At 50.5% G+C, this 16,855-nt stretch overlaps 2 protein-coding genes across 4 annotated transcripts; one reads left to right on the top strand and one right to left on the bottom strand.

The window, feature by feature from the left end:
• Nucleotides 1-2,212: 2,212 nt before the first annotated feature.
• LOC309606636 (uncharacterized protein) lies at nucleotides 2,213-16,108 on the top strand (the record flags this gene model as incomplete). Its single annotated transcript, XM_082343932.1, has 6 exons — nucleotides 2,213-2,327; nucleotides 2,536-2,850; nucleotides 3,147-3,356; nucleotides 13,377-13,964; nucleotides 14,805-14,947; nucleotides 15,832-16,108. The coding sequence occupies exons 2-6, from the start codon at nucleotides 2,632-2,634 to the stop codon at nucleotides 16,106-16,108; spliced, it is 1,437 nt and encodes a 478-aa protein (XP_082200058.1). The 5' UTR covers nucleotides 2,213-2,327; nucleotides 2,536-2,631.
• Nucleotides 3,660-16,054, bottom strand: LOC309606482 (augurin-like). Of its 3 annotated transcripts, XR_014231874.1 has the most exons (3): nucleotides 15,805-16,054; nucleotides 7,686-9,914; nucleotides 3,660-3,767 (listed from the first exon to the last, which is right to left on the bottom strand). XR_014231874.1 is itself a non-coding variant. In XM_082343647.1 (2 exons), the coding sequence occupies exons 1-2, from the start codon at nucleotides 11,943-11,945 to the stop codon at nucleotides 9,756-9,758; spliced, it is 225 nt and encodes a 74-aa protein (XP_082199773.1). In that variant the 5' UTR covers nucleotides 11,946-12,525; the 3' UTR covers nucleotides 9,547-9,755. The 3 variants fall into 3 exon arrangements, 1 of the variants encoding a protein (XP_082199773.1); XR_014231875.1 differs by lacking the exons at nucleotides 7,686-9,914; nucleotides 15,805-16,054 and adding an exon at nucleotides 7,528-7,679; XM_082343647.1 differs by lacking the exons at nucleotides 3,660-3,767; nucleotides 15,805-16,054 and adding an exon at nucleotides 11,880-12,525 and having other exon boundaries at nucleotides 9,547-9,914.
• Nucleotides 16,109-16,855: the final 747 nt, after the last annotated feature.

Raw genomic sequence — 16,855 nt, 5'->3', positions numbered from 1 at the left:
ATACAGAATTTTTTTTTTTTTTGAGGTTTTCCAAGTCTCAAACCAAAAGCCTATAAAGAGCCACACCAAAACTAAGGTAAAATGTGTCAAAACAGCATATCTCTTAGAATCATTCTGGTCATAAAAGTGAATTTCATTTGAAATCCCTATCAACTGTTAAGTTTGAAATGAGTCATATTCGAAGGTCTAGACTTAACCAACACCAGCAAATGGAGTTTAAGGATAGCTTTTTAAAACAATACTCTTGTGAGGATGCAGAGAAAGAAGTGAATCCAGGCTCTGGAGTGGAAGCTCTCTTGAGATATCAGATACAGTAGCAGACACAAACCACAACAGAAATGTAAAAATGTCCTAGGCTGAAAACATACTATTGGGCAAAACGATATTTCGCTTTTCTAGAACACTGTCTGTTTAGAGAATCCTCAAACGATTCTTGCTTTTTAACAAAGTCTTCAAAAGGAGTAGAAAGTCATCCGTTCAGGGTAAGAGGTTGCTGCTACCAAGGAAGTAGAGTGTCTGAAAGTGTGCAAATCTCATAATCTAGTAGAGAACGTATGCCGCTGCGGACGCTTTCACCTCCAGGCGGTAAAACAAACCCGGTGTCACCTCAACACTGGGGCCACTCAAACCTCGCCACCATTACAAAACCGAAATGCCAAAGGTGCAGAATGAAGCCGGAAGCACTACCAGGCCAGGATCGAGTTCCAGGAGAAAAAAAATCAAAACCAAGAGAAGCACCCTAGGCCCTTCCTGTCGGAGCCGCCATGGCCGGTAGGCCAGGCGACGGGCCAGGCTTTCACGCGAGCCCGGGGATTCACGGCGTACCCTGGCCAAGAGGGGGCATGGAGGAGGTGGACCCTGTCACTGTGGAGGTAAGAGGGGGCACGGAGGAGGTGGACCCTGTCACTGTGGAGGTAAAAGGGGGCACGGAGGAGGTGGACCCTGTCATAGTGGAGGTAAGAGGGGGCACGGAGGAGGTAGACCCTGTCACTGTGGAGGTAAGAGGGGGGCATGGAGGAGGCGGACCCTGTCACTGTGGAGGTAAGAGGGGGCACGGAGGAGGCGGACCCTGTCACTGTGGAGGTAAGAGGGGGCACGTAGGAGGCGGACCATGTCACAGTGGAGGTAAGAGGGGGCAGGGAGGAGGTGGACCCTGTCATTGTGGAGGTAAGAGGGGGCACGGAGGAGGTGGACCCTGTCAATGTGGAGGTAAGAGGGGGCACGGAGGAGGTGGACCCTGTCACTGTGGAGGTAAGAGGGGGCACGGAGTAGGTGGAACCTGTTATGGGGGGTCAGAGGGGGGCAGCGAGGAGGTGTACCCTGTTAAGGGGGGTCAGAGGGGGGCAGCGAGGAGGTGGAACCTGTTATGGGGGGTCAGAGGGGGGCAGCAAGGAGGGGTATCCTGTTAAGGGGGGTCAGAGGGGGGCAGCGAGGAGGTGGACTCTGTCATAGTGGAGGTAAGAAGGGGCACGGAGGAGGTGGACCCTGTTATAGTGGAGGTAGGAGGGGGCATGGAGGAGGTGGACCCTGGTATGGGGGGTCAGAGGGGGGCAGCGAGGAGGTGGAACCTGTTATGGGGGGTCAGAGGGGGGCAGCGAGGAGGTGTATCCTGTTAAGGGGGGTCAGAGGGGGGCAGCGAGGAGGTGGACTCTGTCATAGTGGAGGTAAGAGGGGGCAAGGAGGAGGGGGACCCTGTCACTGTGGAGGTAAGAGGGGACACGGAGGAGGTGGACCCTGTCATAATGGAGGTAAGAGGGGGAAGGGAGGAGGTGAACCCTGTCACTGTGGAGGTAAGAGGGGGCAGGGAGTAGGTGGACCCTGTTATGGGGGGTCAGAGGGGGGCAGCGAGGAGGTGGACCCAGGTATGGGGGGTCAGAGGGGGGCAGCGAGGAGGTGTAACCTGTTATCGGGGTCAGAGGGGGGCAGCGAGGAGGTGGACTCTGTCAAAGTGGAGGTAAGAGGGGGCAAGGAGGAGGGGGACCCTGTTGTGGGAGGGCAGAGGGAGGCAGCAAGGAGGGGGATCCTGTCATTGTGGAGGTAAGAGGGGGCACGGAGGAGGTGGACCCTGTCATAATGGAGGTAAGAGGGGGAAGGGAGGAGGTGGACCCTGTTATGGGGGGTCAGAGGGGGGCAAAAGGAGGTGGACCCTGTCATTGTAGAGGTAAGAGGGGGCAGCGAGGAGGTGGACCCTGTGATTGTAGAGGTAAGAGGGGGAAGGGAGGAGGTGGACCCTGTTATTGGGGGTCAGAGGGGGGCAGCGAGGAGGTGGACCCTGTTATCGGGGGTCAGAGAGGGGCAGCGAGGAGGTGGACTCTATCATAGTGGAGGTAAGAAGGGGCACGGAGGAGGTGGACCCTCTCATAATGGAGGTAAGAGGGGGAAGGGAGTAGGTGGACCCTGTTATGGGACGTCAGAGGAGGGCAGGGAGGAGGTAGACCCTGTTAAGGGGGGTCAGAGGGGGGCAGCGAGGAGGTGGACCCTGTCACTGTGGAGGTAAGAGGGGGCAGCGAGGAGGCGGACCCTGTCACTGTGGAGGTAAGAGGGGGCAGCGAGGAAGTGGACCCTGTCACTGTGGAGGTAAGAGGGGGCACGGAGGAGGTGGACCCAGTCATTGTGGAGGGAAGAGGGGGCATGGAGGAGGTGGACCCTGTCACTGTGGAGGTAAGAGGGGGCACGGAGGAGTTGGACCCTGTCACTGTGGAGGTAAGAGGGGGCACGGAGGAGTTGGACCCTGTCACTGTGGAGGTAAGAGGGGGCACGGAGGAGTTGGACCCTGTCACTGTGGAGGTAAGAGGGGGCACGGAGGAGGTGGACCCCGACACTGTGGAGGTAAGAGGGGGCATGGAGGAGGTGGACCCCGTCACTGTGGAGGTAAGAGGAGGCATGGAGGAGGTGGACCCTGTCACTGTGGAGGTAAGAGGGGGCAGGGAGGAGGTGGACCCAGTCATTGTGGAGGTAAGAGGGGGGCAGGGAGGAGGTGGACCCAGTCATTGTGGAGGTAAGAGGGGGGCAGGGAGGAGGTGGACCCTGTCACTGTGGAGGTAAGAGGGGACATGGAGGAGGTGGACCCAGTCATTTTGTAGGTAAGAGGGGGCAGGGAGGAGGTGGACCCAGTCATTGTGGAGGGAAGAGGGGGCATGGAGGAGGTGGACCCTGTCATTGTGGAGGGAAGAGGGGGGCAGGGAGGAGGTGGACCCTGTCACTGTGGAGGTAAGAGGGGGCAGCGAGGAGGTGGACCCTGTCACTGTGGAGGTAAGAGGGGGCAGCGAGGAGGTGAACCCTGTCATAGTGGAGGTAAGAGGGAGCAGGGAGGAGGTGGACCCTGTTATGGGGGGTCAGAGGGGGGCAGGGAGGAGGTGGACCCTGTCTTGTGGGGGTCAGGGACCATGGGTAAGCTAAGAAGGTGGTGATCGTCCTGGGGAGGGTGGCCGATTAAGGGGTGTGGGAAGGACCGCCTAATCTGAGCTCTAGTTCCCCTTTTGTTCCTAACTCACGTTGTGTGTAGGAGGTGACTTTCTACCCCTCTGTCCATTGTCCTCACATGGAAACGTGAGACTACGTCCCCTGTTTCTTTCCGGGTGACGTCAGGCTCCACCCCGCACACTTTCTAGAGCGGTTGGTCCGACAGGCTCTGTGTGAGGCGCTGAGGACTTCATGGCACAGACTGTGGTGATCCGCATCCTCGGTTCACCGTCCAGCTGGAGAAACGTCTGTCACACAATCACCTGTGTGATTGATAATTTTCCCAAAGAAGATGCCTTGGATGCCTTAAATAAATAAAAAATAAAGTGTTGATATCTTTTCCAATATAGCTGCTTTCATTTGTAATCTTGTGTATTTTCTGTATTAAAAAGCATTATTCTTAGAAGAGATTTCCTAGACACACAAAAATGGTAAAGACCGTATGATTTTCAGTCAATGATCAAATGGGAGCCGCTAGTAGCGGGGGCAGATTAGATAGATAACCTGAGTCCTCAGTGCTCCAGTGGGAGTAGATGAGCTGCTGAATGTGAGTTTTAAAAATCTGTTTAAAATGCATCCCTTAGATGATACGAAAGCAAGGAATCTGCAGAATCCCAAAATGAAGCGAAAGCAGACTTTGCCTGGAGGATTCTGCAGAATCCTGTAGAGCCTGTGCTTCTCCGAAGGCTGCCTGGCATCAGAATAGGAGACAAAGCCCGGGTCAGATGCCCCCTATCAGACTGAGCCCCCAAAAGGCTCCACCTTGATGAGGGGAAGTGACAAATTAACCCATCACAGTGCCAAGGGCACTTAGGATGCTTTGGGTGGGAGTGGATGGGTGCGTGGGGAGAGGGCACCAGGAGAACAGGGACCACGAGGGATCCCTGTTTGGTAGACGCCCACCCCCCAGCCCTGGCCCCTGAACTTTAGGCCACTAGCAACAAGAAATCCAAGTGCTGGCTGGAAGAATCCAACTTAACTCAGGCTTAACGTTGCGTGCAGCAACGAAGACCCAACACAGCCAAAAATAAAAATAAATAAATAAATTTTAAAAAAACAAAAAACAGCTCCAAGGAAAATGAGTACATCATGGTTAGAAATTACATGACATCAAGGAGGCGAGACACCATGAGTGAGAAGCAACGGGTGGCAGCTAGAAATAGAGCCGCAACGACTTCAGATGGTGGAAATAAAGTTTAATACCTTTAAGGAAATGAAAGGGAAACTTGAAAATCTGAACAGATAACAAGACATAACTAAGCACATTTGAAAAAGGGAAAATAGTGACATTTATACACCTGAATAAAGTTCAAGAAATAATAGGGTGGGGAAGAAGTAACATTCAAAGAAATAGAATTTTCCAAAGTTGTTGAAAGACACCAACCCTCAGATTAAGAAGCCCACAAAACCCCAAGCAGTATAAATATATAGACACAGATATAAGTAACAAAGGTGGGTCTGTTATAAAAGACAGCTGGAGAGGACGGTGTCCCCTCCCCACAGGAAAGACAGGTTATAATGAAAGCCTTCACATCAACAGTGGAAACCACAAGGCTCTATGATAGTATCTTCAAAGTGCTGATTAACTCAAGCAAGAATTCTATAGCGAGTAAAACAAGGGAAAGTGTGAAACTTGGGAGTTTACCATCAAAGGACCCTCACTAAATGGATTCTGGAGGATGGAATTAAAGCCAAAGGAAAATGAGCTCAGATGTGTGGCCTGAGTCTGAAGGAGAAATAGTGAACCAAGCGGCTTTGTGACACCTAATCAAACCAGCAACTATAAATGAAACAACGGTAACTTATGGGGAAATAAAGCAGACTAGATTTCAAATGCCAATTTATAACTGTAGGTTATAAATTGGGAGGGGAGGTTGCAGAATAAAGTATTTTGGGGTCCTTGTATTGTCCAGGAGAAGACTATGGCTATTGATTACTGGTAACTTGTTAAATATGGATTAAATGGGCAAACACTAATAGAACAGACCCAGTGTAACCTTCAAAAGAAGTGAAGGGAAAAGAATAAGTGAAGGAAAACAAACAGTCCAAATGAAGGCAAGAGAAGAGGAAAAGGGGGAGAGGAACACGTAAAATGGGACAAGTCAAAATTCAAAATATGATGTTAGAGATAAAACCAAATCACAAAGGACTTCCCTGGAGGTCCAGTGGTTGAGACTTTGCCTTCCAATGCAGTGCGTGCAGGTTCAATCCCTGGCCAGGAAACTAAGATCCCGCATGGGATCTTTTGGCATGGCCAAAAAGCCAAAACATAAAACATAAGCAATATTGTAGCAAATTCCATAAACACTTTAAAAATGGTCCACATCAAAAAAAAAAAAATCTTAAAAAAAAAAAGAAACCAAATCATAAATCTCAATACATGTAAGTGGACTAAATTCTCCTGTTCAGACCTTAAGAGTTATACCCTATTTTAAAAACAAAACAGATTTCAGCTATGTACTCTTTGCAAAAAGCACACCTAAAGCACGCAGAAAGATAAAAGGCCCAACTATGGAAAAGACAGACCAGGCAATTAGTAACCAACAGGAGGCAAACTATAGTCATATTAATAGCAAAGGAGAATTCAGGCAAAAAGCATCATTAGAAATAAGGAAATTTGCTGCAGAACAATAAGTGATTCCATTCACTGGGAAAATGTATCGATTCTAGATGTGTGTCCCATGTGAATTTGTGTATAGCCTCATGCGAAGCCAGACTGACAGAATTAGAGGAAAAACTTGTCCAATCCATTGTCATAGTAGATTTTAACACACTTATCAGTAATCGGTAGATCAAAGGAACCAAGAAAATTAGTAAGAAAATAGAAGATGTGAACAGTGTCACCATCGGGCTTGAGCTAATGCACTTGACTGCATCTGACGTCTGGAAAAGACACATTCCTTTCAGGCACACATGAACACGTGCTGGTTTGGCACACGCTCAGATGTAAAGCTGACCTTGGTATACCTCAAAGAATTATGATCAGACTACATTTTTTAAAAACCGCAATGCAATTAAGTTAGAAAACAAAGCCAGTAAGATCATTAGAAAAATTCATTCACTTGGAAATTTCATAACACTTGTAATCGGCTCAAGGGTCAAAGGAGAAATTATAATTGAAATTAGACAAATTCATCATCTAACTTTTCACATCAAACTCATGGGATGCAATTCTTGAAAGGAAACTTAGAATAGTAAGAATTGGCCTTTGAAAAAAATAAGGCTCAAAATTGAGCTACGATCTAACGGAAATCAAAGACCCACAGGTGCAGAAGGAAGGAAATTAAGAGAACAGAAATTTGTGAAATAGAGAAGCACATCAACAAGGCAAAAACTACATGTTTGAAAAGACAAGATTCATTTTTTCTAAAGGCCCAAATGAAATGGAGTGAAAAAAACCATAACCACAGATGTTACTGAGAAAAAAAGATAAGATCCTGAGACCAACTCTCAACACCCTTCAAATTTTCATATAATTGATGACTACTGAGAAAGATAGAATTTAGCAAAACAGATTCAAGGAGAGAAACGAAGCCAGAATAATCCTCTACCTGTAAAAGAAATGCATGCAATGGTCAAAAATTTTACCATGAAGAAAACACCACATGCAAATGGCTTTATCAGAATGCTCCCAAACATTCAGGAAACAGATAATTCCATTCTTACATGAAGAAATAATAAACAATTCATTTTAAGAAACCAGCATAAGCCGGACAACCAAACTGACAAAAACGGAACGGGAAAGAAAACTACAGCCCAATCTTCCTCATGGACACGGATGCAAAAATTCTCAACAAATATGATCCAACCAGATCCAACACTGAAAAAACAAATCATGATCAAGTGACTTTTTATTCCAGGAATGAGACTGATGAATATGAAAATGTATTACTAGAACTGTTGTTAATTAACAGATTTAAAAGGATATGTTATCTCAACAGATAAAGAAACTAGAATTCAGCATCCATATATGACATTTAAAGTTTTTCTTAGCATATTTTTAAAAGAATAGTCATTTCCTTAACTTGACAAAAGACGTCGACCAAGAACACCCAGCACACATACTTTATGGAGGAGCACGGCAACATTTAAGATGAGGAATAGAGTGAAGACGTCCTTTCCATCACGCCCACCCCGCCTCCCCCTCAACGCTGCACTGGGGTTTGCGGCTGCCCCAGAGGAGTGAAGAAAAAGAAACGAAAGTTTTCATGGAACCCTGTTACCCAAGCTCTCACTGCTCGCCACAGGACAGGCCAATAATCAGGAGACGAGTTGCTGGGCAAAGAATAACGACCTCCTTCGGAGAGCCCCCAAACCCAGAAGACGGTGGGCTCGTGCCCCCAGGAGCCGTCTTGCCTGCGGCAGCAGTCAGGCTCCTTTTATACCACAAGGGGCGGGACGAAAGCCAAGCACTTCCTGGTTCCCGTCAGCCTCCGGAGGGGAGGGGTTCATTTCTCCCTCCTGCAGTCATTCACAGGTGGGCCTGCTCACGAGGTTTCTTGGGAGCTAAACACAGGTGTTTGAGCTGAATGCTCATTTACCTTCATCTCTCGGAGGCAAGGGTCCGAGATGGGCCATTGTGTGGAATTTAAGCTTATCGGCAACATCCCTTTAGTGATTAACTTGTAAGAGAATACAAAATGTTCTTCCCTCTTACAACTCTATGTTATATCAAAATGTAGAGTAGTACAACTGATGTGGAAAACATGTGTGGTGATCCCCCGAAAAATTAAACAGAGTTACCATCTGACCTAATAATTCCACTTCTGGGTATATCCCCAAAAGAACTGAACGTGGGGACATGAAGAGATGTTTACAGACCCGTGTCCACAGCATTACTCACAACAGCCAGGAGGTGGAGGCAACCCAGTGTCCGCTGATGGATGATGGATAAACAAAACGTGGGCTACACACAAAATAGAATATTATTCAGCCTTAAAAAGGGAGGAACTTCTGACACCTGCTATAACATGGATGAACCTTGAGGACATTATGCTCAGTGACATAAGCCAGTCACCAAAGGACAAATACTGTGTGTCTGATTCCACTTATATGAGATCCCCAGAGGAGTCAAATTCACCGAGACAGGAAGTGGATGGTGCGTACCAGGGGCTGGGGGAGGGGATGGGGAGTGAGCGTTTAATGGAGACAGAGTTTCAGTTTGGGGAAGATTAAATGATTCTGGACGTAGAGGGTGGGACGGTTGTACAACAAGGTGAATGTACTTAATGCCACTGAACTATACGTCTAAAACTGCTTAAAATGATGGATTTTATGTTGTGTACATTTTACCACAAAGTTTTAAAAGTTGTAAGGATTCCAAAGGATTGTCCACAAACACTGGTCTCCTGATGCTGGTAGGAACTTCCCACCAAACCCAGGGGTTTATCATCTGCAGCTTGTGAATGAGGATGTGTTTCAGAGACTATATGCAAAATCACGTATCATTTTTCTGAGAAAGCTTCCATCAGGCTGTCAGAGGGTCTGTGACCCACACGAGTTCAAGAGCCATTCTGAGGGCCCCTCCCCTCTGCAGGTGTCACCTCCCCACTCTCCTCCCCTCCCTCTACCCACCCCCAGGACACTTTTCTCTTTCATTCACTCAGATTGTTTAAACATGATGTAATGTATATTCGTAAATCTTCCTTGAACTCATCAGACAAGGTTTAATTTTTTAAGACAAGTGAGGCTCTGAAATCAACCAAACTTCTGTGTTTTTTCTATTACCCTTTTTTTCCTGCCTGACAATATTAAACAGGTCCACCTCTGGCTCGGGATGTGGAACAGCAAATTTGCAAACCCATGTGGATGCTTAATCCCCCAAACCGTGTTCTGTGACCTTAAATTAATTTCCAGCTAAATTTTCTTGCTTTTTTCTTCTTAATTTGGCATTTAGTGTGGACTGAATTCTAATACATTGAAGACCCCTGCTCGGTCCCATGGTCTGGGGTGGTGGGAATTCTTGGAGAGGTAACACTTCAGATAGCAGAGGGGAGGTGCCTCTGAGAAGTTGCTTCAACCTCAGAAACATGCAGGGAAGGAAAACTCTCGCCAGCTCAAGTTTCATCCAAGTGAACTCTGAGATGTGTTAACAAAATGTTTTTATTTCTATTTTTAAATGAAATGCATTGTTAGGTACTTGCATGAAACCTCGAAAGGCATTTACGTTCTTTGCTTTAACTCTTCCTTTGTGGCCACGGAAAGCGGGTAGAAGGATGAACCGAGAACAGGCGCAGCAGACACAGCCCGGGCATCGTGTGGAGCCTGCGGCCCCGAGCCCGCCTGAGTGACGGTCAGTAGTCGTCGTAGTTGACGCTGGCTCCGTGCCTGAAGCCGTCGGGGCTCCAGGGACCGATCGCAGCATCCTCATCGTGGTGGCGCTGGTGGTAATCGTAGTAGTCGTGCCCATTCCGACCTCTGTTTAGCCCATAGGTGATGTCATCCTCAAATTTCTGCAGGAAAAGAGGATGAGAGGGGATGAACGTAAGGACACCGTTTCCCAGAGAACATCTTACTGACGCTGTTTCTCTGGGATCTTTCTTCAACGAGGAACAACCCCTCCTAAGAATAACTCCTGCCACAAGGACCTACTGTACAGCACAGGGAGGAATTATATTCCATATCTTGTAATAACTTATAAGGGAGAAGAATCTGAAAAAGAATATATGTATAACCGAATCACTTTGCTGTACACCTGAAACTAACATAACATTGTAAATCAACTCTACTTCAATAGAAAACAATAAATCATCGTTTTTTAAAAAGAATAACTCCTGGCTACAGCATCCCTGGGCCAGAGGTCAATACTAACCAGCTGGAGAACACTGCTGAAAGCTTTTTCCCCCAAAGGAGTACACACCCCTACCCTTGAACACGTCTGTCTGTGAGTTCTAAATATACCCCAGACTTCAACAGTTTTCTCTTTTTCAGTAAAGAAAATGGACACCTGCCCAATACAGTAACAGCTGGGCCTGTCCCCAGGCGCTGGGCATCTGATGTGGCAGACACTGACCCCCTCCCCGGCCCGCCCGGGCTTCGCGAACGTGGTGCATGAAACCACATTGCAGCCTCGGGGCAGGGAATTTGGACACGTCTGGTGGTGACACTCTCACACCTGTCGTGTTGCTCAGACAGGCCTGGATGCAGTAATTCAGGCTACAAACGCTTACTACGTGGGCGCGATTCAACCCTCATCCCCGTCTACTCACTCGGCCTGGGGCTCCAGACTCCTCTGACCCTCCCCCAGTCCCTGCCTTGAAAAGGAAACAGCTGGCTTGTCTCACAATACTGCAGTTTTTCCCATAGTGAAGTAGTCTCGTTCCTTGGTTTTTCTCATTTTATAATCTTGTTTGAGGTTTTGGCTTAACATACTTTTTTTCCAAACAATTTGTAAAATATTTTATGAATACAGAAATAATGCGGACACATTTAACAAATGTGTATGTGAGAGGGAGACAAAGAAAAAGGGAGAGATTTCCATTGCCAAAGGCAACCACTAGTGACATTTGGATGCATTTCCTTCTAGTCTCTTCTATGCATCATATTTAGTTATTATACCCTTACTTGATCCCCATTTTTATTCTGGTTTTGTCACCAGTCATTATTTTAGCCATTTCCCCATGTCAAACTCTTAACACCCATTTTCTTGAACTGCAAATACAGATAATCAAGGAAATGCAAATTACTAAAATATGATATGGCATTTTCATCTATCAAAGAAGTAAATTTATTTGTTTTAAAAGTTTTTCAATGGCAATACCAGATGCTGCTGAAGATTTGAGAATAGTGGGGCTCTCACGCATGACTTATGGGAAGATGAAATTTGCTGGTACTTAACGACCGTGACGTGTGATTCTATCTTTTGGCCCAGTAACTCCACTGGACAAAATGATACTAAGTAAGGAGAAAACTACACAGGAAGATGCAAATAACAGTACCTGCCTTTTGGGTTGTTGTGAATGTTAGGTAATTCATATACGTATGAGACCCGTGCCTGGCACAGTTTGGCTATAGGTGCTTAGTGATTTGCACAGCAAGAAAATTATATTTGAGTAGCAAAAGGATAATTAGGGAACAACTGGTATAGCCAACGTTAGGACTGGGAAGGACATTATACAGCTACGGGACTGCGTGCTATGCAGCCATTAACAATGATGTTTCGGAAGAGTTTACTTTTGTTCGCCTCTTGCAGTATTTTGTATACACCCTCCATTCACAATATGAGCCATGAGCCCGTTTGGAAAAACCCTTCCAGTTCCCCCCTGGAAGATGCCACCCTCCGTCCACTCCCTGGCTGGGGCAGTGAGCTGTGCTCTCCACATCAGGCCTCACTCAGCACAGCCCTGCCCATCACCCTGCAGACTCGCTCCGGGCCAGTGGAATCTCACCCCTTAACTCCGCCGCTGGCTGACCTGTACCTGGTCCCCGGCTGGGAGTCGGTGATGATAAGCAGTCTTTTTCCTTAATTTGGTGAATATGTCCATTCACGCTACCTGGACACATGAACCGAACCGTACTTCCTGCAGATGCATTGACAAATTTTCCCAGGAGCATCTGCAAAGACCCGTCTCTCTTTAAAAGACGCTTTGCATCTCTCTCCATTATCCTCATGGGTCTTTGCATCGATCTTGCTGTTTCTGACATTTTTGGGGAGGCAAAGTTGACAATGTTTTGGGAGGTGGTGAGTTATTTTTAAAGACACCCAGGCAAAACTGACCAGATACATTAAAAGAGTCCCTAAGAACACCAGGCTATCGATGAATTTAAGTCCCAGCCATTTTGGGCGGGGAAGTCTCTGGAACTCTGCTTCCAAAACCTGATGGGAGAGATTCCCATCTGGGCACACTGGGATGGAAAATTCTAGCTAATACTCTTACCTTGTCATATTGGCGGTAAGAGGGGGCAGGGAGGAGGTGGACCGTGTCATCATGGAGGTAACAGGGGGCAGGGAGGCGGTTGACCGAGTCATAATGGAGGTAAGAGGGGGCAGGGAGGAGGTGGACCCTGTCATAGTGGAGGTAAGAGGGGGCACGGAGGAGGTGGACCCTTTCATAATGGAGGTAAGAGAGGGAAGGGAGGAGGTGGACCCAGTATGGGAGGTAAGAGGGGGGCAAGGAGGAGGTAGACCCTGTTATGGGGGGTCAGAGGGGGGCAGCGAGGAGGTGGACCCTGTCATTGTAGAGGTATGAAGGGGCACGGAGGAGGTGGACCCTGTCACTGTGGAGGTAAGAGGGGGCATCGAGGAGGTGGACCCAGTCATTTTGTAGGTCAGAGGGGGCAGGGAAGAGGTGGACCCAGTCATTGTGGAGGGAAGAGGGGGCTTGGAGGAGGTGGACCCTGTCATTGTGAAGGTAAGAGGGGGGCAGGCAGGAGGTGGACCCTGTCATTGTGGAGGTAAGAGGGGGCATGGAGGCGGTTGACCCAGTCATAATGGAGGTAAGAGAGGGAAGGGAGTAGGTGGACTCAGTTATGGGTAGTCAGAGGGGGGCAGCGAGGAGGTGGACCCTGTCATTGTGGAAGTAATAGGGGGAAGGGAAGAGGTGTACCCTGCTTTGGGGGGTCAGAGGGGGGCAAAGAGGAAGTGGACCCTGTCATTTTGGAGGTATGAGGGGGCACGCAGTAGGTGGACCCTGTTACTGTGGAGGTAATAGGGGGCACGGAGGAGGTGGACCCTGTCACTGTGGAGGTAAGAGGGGGCAGGGAGGAGGTGGACCCAGTCATTTTGTAGGTAAGAGGGGTAACGGAGGAGGTGGACACTGTCATTGTGGACGGAAGACGGAACTTGGAGGAGGTGGACCCAGTCATAATGGAGGTAAGAGAGGGAAGGGAGGAGGTGGACTCAGTTATGGGAGGTCAGAGGGGAGCAGGGAGGAGGTAGAACCTGTTATGGGGGGTCAGAGGGGGGCAGCGAGGAGGTGGACCCTGTCATTGTGGAAGTAAGAGGGGGAAGCGAGGAGGTGGACCCTGTCACTGTGGAGGTAAGAGGGGGCACGGAGGAGGTGGACCCCGTCACTGTGGAGGTAAGAGGGGGCATGGAGGAGGTGGACCCTGTCACTGTGGAGGTAAGAGGGGGCACGGAGGAGTTGGACCCCGTCACTGTGGAGGTAAGAGGGGGCACGGAGGAGGTGGACCCCGACACTGTGGAGGTAAGAGGGGGCACGGAGGAGGTGGACCCCGTCACGGTGGAGGTAAGAGGGGGCACAGAGGAGGTGGACCCCGTCACTGTGGAGGTAAGAGGGGGCAGGGAGGAGGTGGACCCAGTCATTGTGGAGGGAAGAGGGGGCATGGAGGAGGTGGACCCTATCACTGTGGAGGTAAGAGGGGGCACGGAGGAGTTGGACCCTGTCACTGTGGAGGTAAGAGGGGGCACGGAGGAGTTGGACCCTGTCACTGTGGAGGTAAGAGGGGGCACGGAGGAGTTGGACCCTGTCACTGTGGAGGTAAGAGGGGGCACGGAGGAGTTGGACCCTGTCACTGTGGAGGTAAGAGGGGGCACGGAGGAGGTGGACCCCGACACTGTGGAGGTAAGAGGGGGCATGGAGGAGGTGGACCCCGTCACTGTGGAGGTAAGAGGAGGCACGGAGGAGGTGGACCCTGTCCCTGTGGAGGTAAGAGGGGGCCCGGGGGAGGTGGACCCTGTCCCTGTGGAGGTAAGAGGGGGCAGCGAGTCGTTGGACCCTGTCACTGTGGAGGTAAGAGGGGGCATCGAGGAGGTGGACCCAGTCATTTTGTAGGTCAGAGGGGGCAGGGAGGAGGTGGACCCAGTCATTGTGGAGGGAAGAGGCGGCTTGGAGGAGGTGGACCCTGTCACTGTGGAGGTAAGAGGGGGCACGGAGGAGGTGGACCCTGTCCCTGTGGAGGTAAGAGGGGGCACGGAGGAGGTGGACCCTGTCACTGTGGAGGTAAGAGGGGGCAGCGAGTCGTTGGACCCTGTCACTGTGGAGGTAAGAGGGGGCATCGAGGAGGTGGACCCAGTCATTTTGTAGGTCAGAGGGGGCAGGGAGGAGGTGGACCCAGTCATTGTGGAGGGAAGAGGGGGCTTGGAGGAGGTGGACCCTGTCACTGTGGAGGTAAGCGGGGGCAGCGAGTCGTTGGACCCTGTCACTGTGGAGGTAAGAGGGGGCATCGAGGAGGTGGACCCAGTCATTTTGTAGGTCAGAGGGGGCAGGGAGGAGGTGGACCCAGTCATTGTGGAGGGAAGAGGGGGCTTGGAGGAGGTGGACCCTGTCACTGTGGAGGTAAGAGGGGGCACGGAGGAGGTGGACCCTGTCCCTGTGGAGGTAAGAGGGGGCCCGGGGGAGGTGGACCCTGTCCCTGTTGAGGTAAGAGGGGCCACGGAGGAGGTGGACCCTGTCACTGTGGAGGTAAGAGGGGGCACGGAGGAGGTGGACCCTGTCACTGTGGAGGTAAGAGGGGGCAGCGAGTCGTTGGACCCTGTCACTGTGGAGGTAAGAGGGGGCATCGAGGAGGTGGACCCAGTCATTTTGTAGGTCAGAGGGGGCAGGGAGGAGGTGGACCCTGTCATAGTGGAGGTAAGAGGGGGCACGGAGGAGGTGGACCCTGTCACTGTGGAGGTAAGAGGGGGCACGGAGGACGTGGACCCTGACAATGTGGAGGTAAGAGCGGGCAGGGAGGAGGTGGACCCTGTCATTGTGGAGGTAAGAGGGGGTACGGAAGAGTTGGACCGTGTCAGTGTGGAGGTAAGAGGGGGCACGGAGGAGTTGGACCCTGTCACTGTGGAGGTAAGAGGGGGCACGGAGAAGGTGGACCCTGTCACTGTGGAGGTAAAGGGGGCACTGAGGAGGTGGACCGTGTCACTGTGGAGGTAAGAGGGGGCACGGAGGAGGTGGACCTTGTCACTGTGGAGGTAAGAGGGGGCACGGAGGAGGTGGACCCTGTCACTGTGGAGGTAAAGGGGGCACTGAGGAGGTGGACCGTGTCACTGTGGAGGTAAGAGGGGGCACGGAGGAGGTGGACCCTGTCACTGTGGAGGTAAGAGGGGGCACGGAGGAGGTGGACCCTGTCACTGTGGAGGTAAGAGGGGGCACGGAGGAGGTGGACCCTGTCACTGTGGAGGTAAGAGGCGGCACGGAGGAGGTGGACCCTGTCCCTGTGGAGGTAAGAGGGGCCACGGAGGAGGTGGACCCTGTCCCTGTGGAGGTAAGAGGGGGCACGGAGGAGGTGGACCCTGTCACTGTGGAGGTAAGAGGGGGCACGGAGGAGGGGGACCCTGTCCCTGTGGAGGTAAGAGGGGGCACGGAGGAGGTGGACCCTGTCACTGTGGAGGTAAGAGGGGGCACGGAGGAGGCGGCCGAGGGCAGCGGGAAGCCGCTGAGCTGATACTCAGGGGTCGGGTGCTCGGGGTCGTAGAAATCCCCGATGTTTGGAGGCGGCTGCGGCGGCAGCTGCTTCATCGGGAGCGGCTGGAGATGGCGACGTGAGCCTCCTCCCCGCGGTAGGGCGACGGGAGGGAGGGGAGGGCAGGAGGCCGCTGGTCCGAAGGCGGCGGCGGCGGCAGCAGGGGCGGCCCGCGTTGCTTGCTAGCTGGGTCTCTCCCCCACACACTCACATGGGGAGCGACGCTTACCCCGCCCTCCCCTCTGCAGCACAGGCCCGGCCCCTTACAGAGACACGCACCCGCCGCTAGTCCGCTGCCAGTCGCTGTGCTGGCAGCTGCCGGTTGTCCTCAGGCTGGAGCGGGAGGAGCGAGAGGAGCGGGAGGGGCTGTGCGCAGCCCGCGGACCCGGCCCGACTTCGCCGGCGACTTCCTGGAACAATAAGGCAATAGTACCACCATATGACCCAGAAAATTCACTTTTGGGTATTTACCCGAAGAAAAGAAAAACACCAATTTGAAAAGATAGGTACACCCCTATATCCATTGCAGCATTATTTACAATAGCCAAGATATGGAAGCAACCTAAGTTTCCATCAACAGATGAATTAATAAAGATGTACACATACACACACACACACACACACGCACACACACACACACACACTGGAATATTACTCAGCCATGAAAAAATGAAATCATGCCATTTGGGGCAAGATAGATGGATCTAGAGGCTATCATGCTAAGTGAAATAAGTCAGACAGAGAAAGACCAATACCATGATTATCTCACTTATATGTGGAATCTAAAACAAAACAGAACAAAACAAATGAACAAACAAAACAAAAACAGACTCACGGATTGAGAGAGCAAATAGGTGGTTGCCAGAGGGGAGGTGGGTGGGGGATTGGGTGAAATAGGTGAAGGAGATTCAGAGGTACAAACTTCCAGTTTAAAACAAATAAGTCAGGGGATATAAAATACAGCACAAGAAATATGGTCAATGTTATTGTAATAATTTTGTATGGGGACAGAGGGTTATTAGACTTATAGTGATGA

The sequence above is a fragment of the Balaenoptera borealis genome (genome assembly GCF_965194805.1).
Source record: "Balaenoptera borealis genome assembly, chromosome: 11".
Classification (NCBI taxonomy): domain Eukaryota; kingdom Metazoa; phylum Chordata; class Mammalia; order Artiodactyla; family Balaenopteridae; genus Balaenoptera; species Balaenoptera borealis.
The sequence above is the reverse complement of the archived record's forward strand: the minus strand, read 5'-3'. Positions and strand labels throughout refer to the sequence as shown.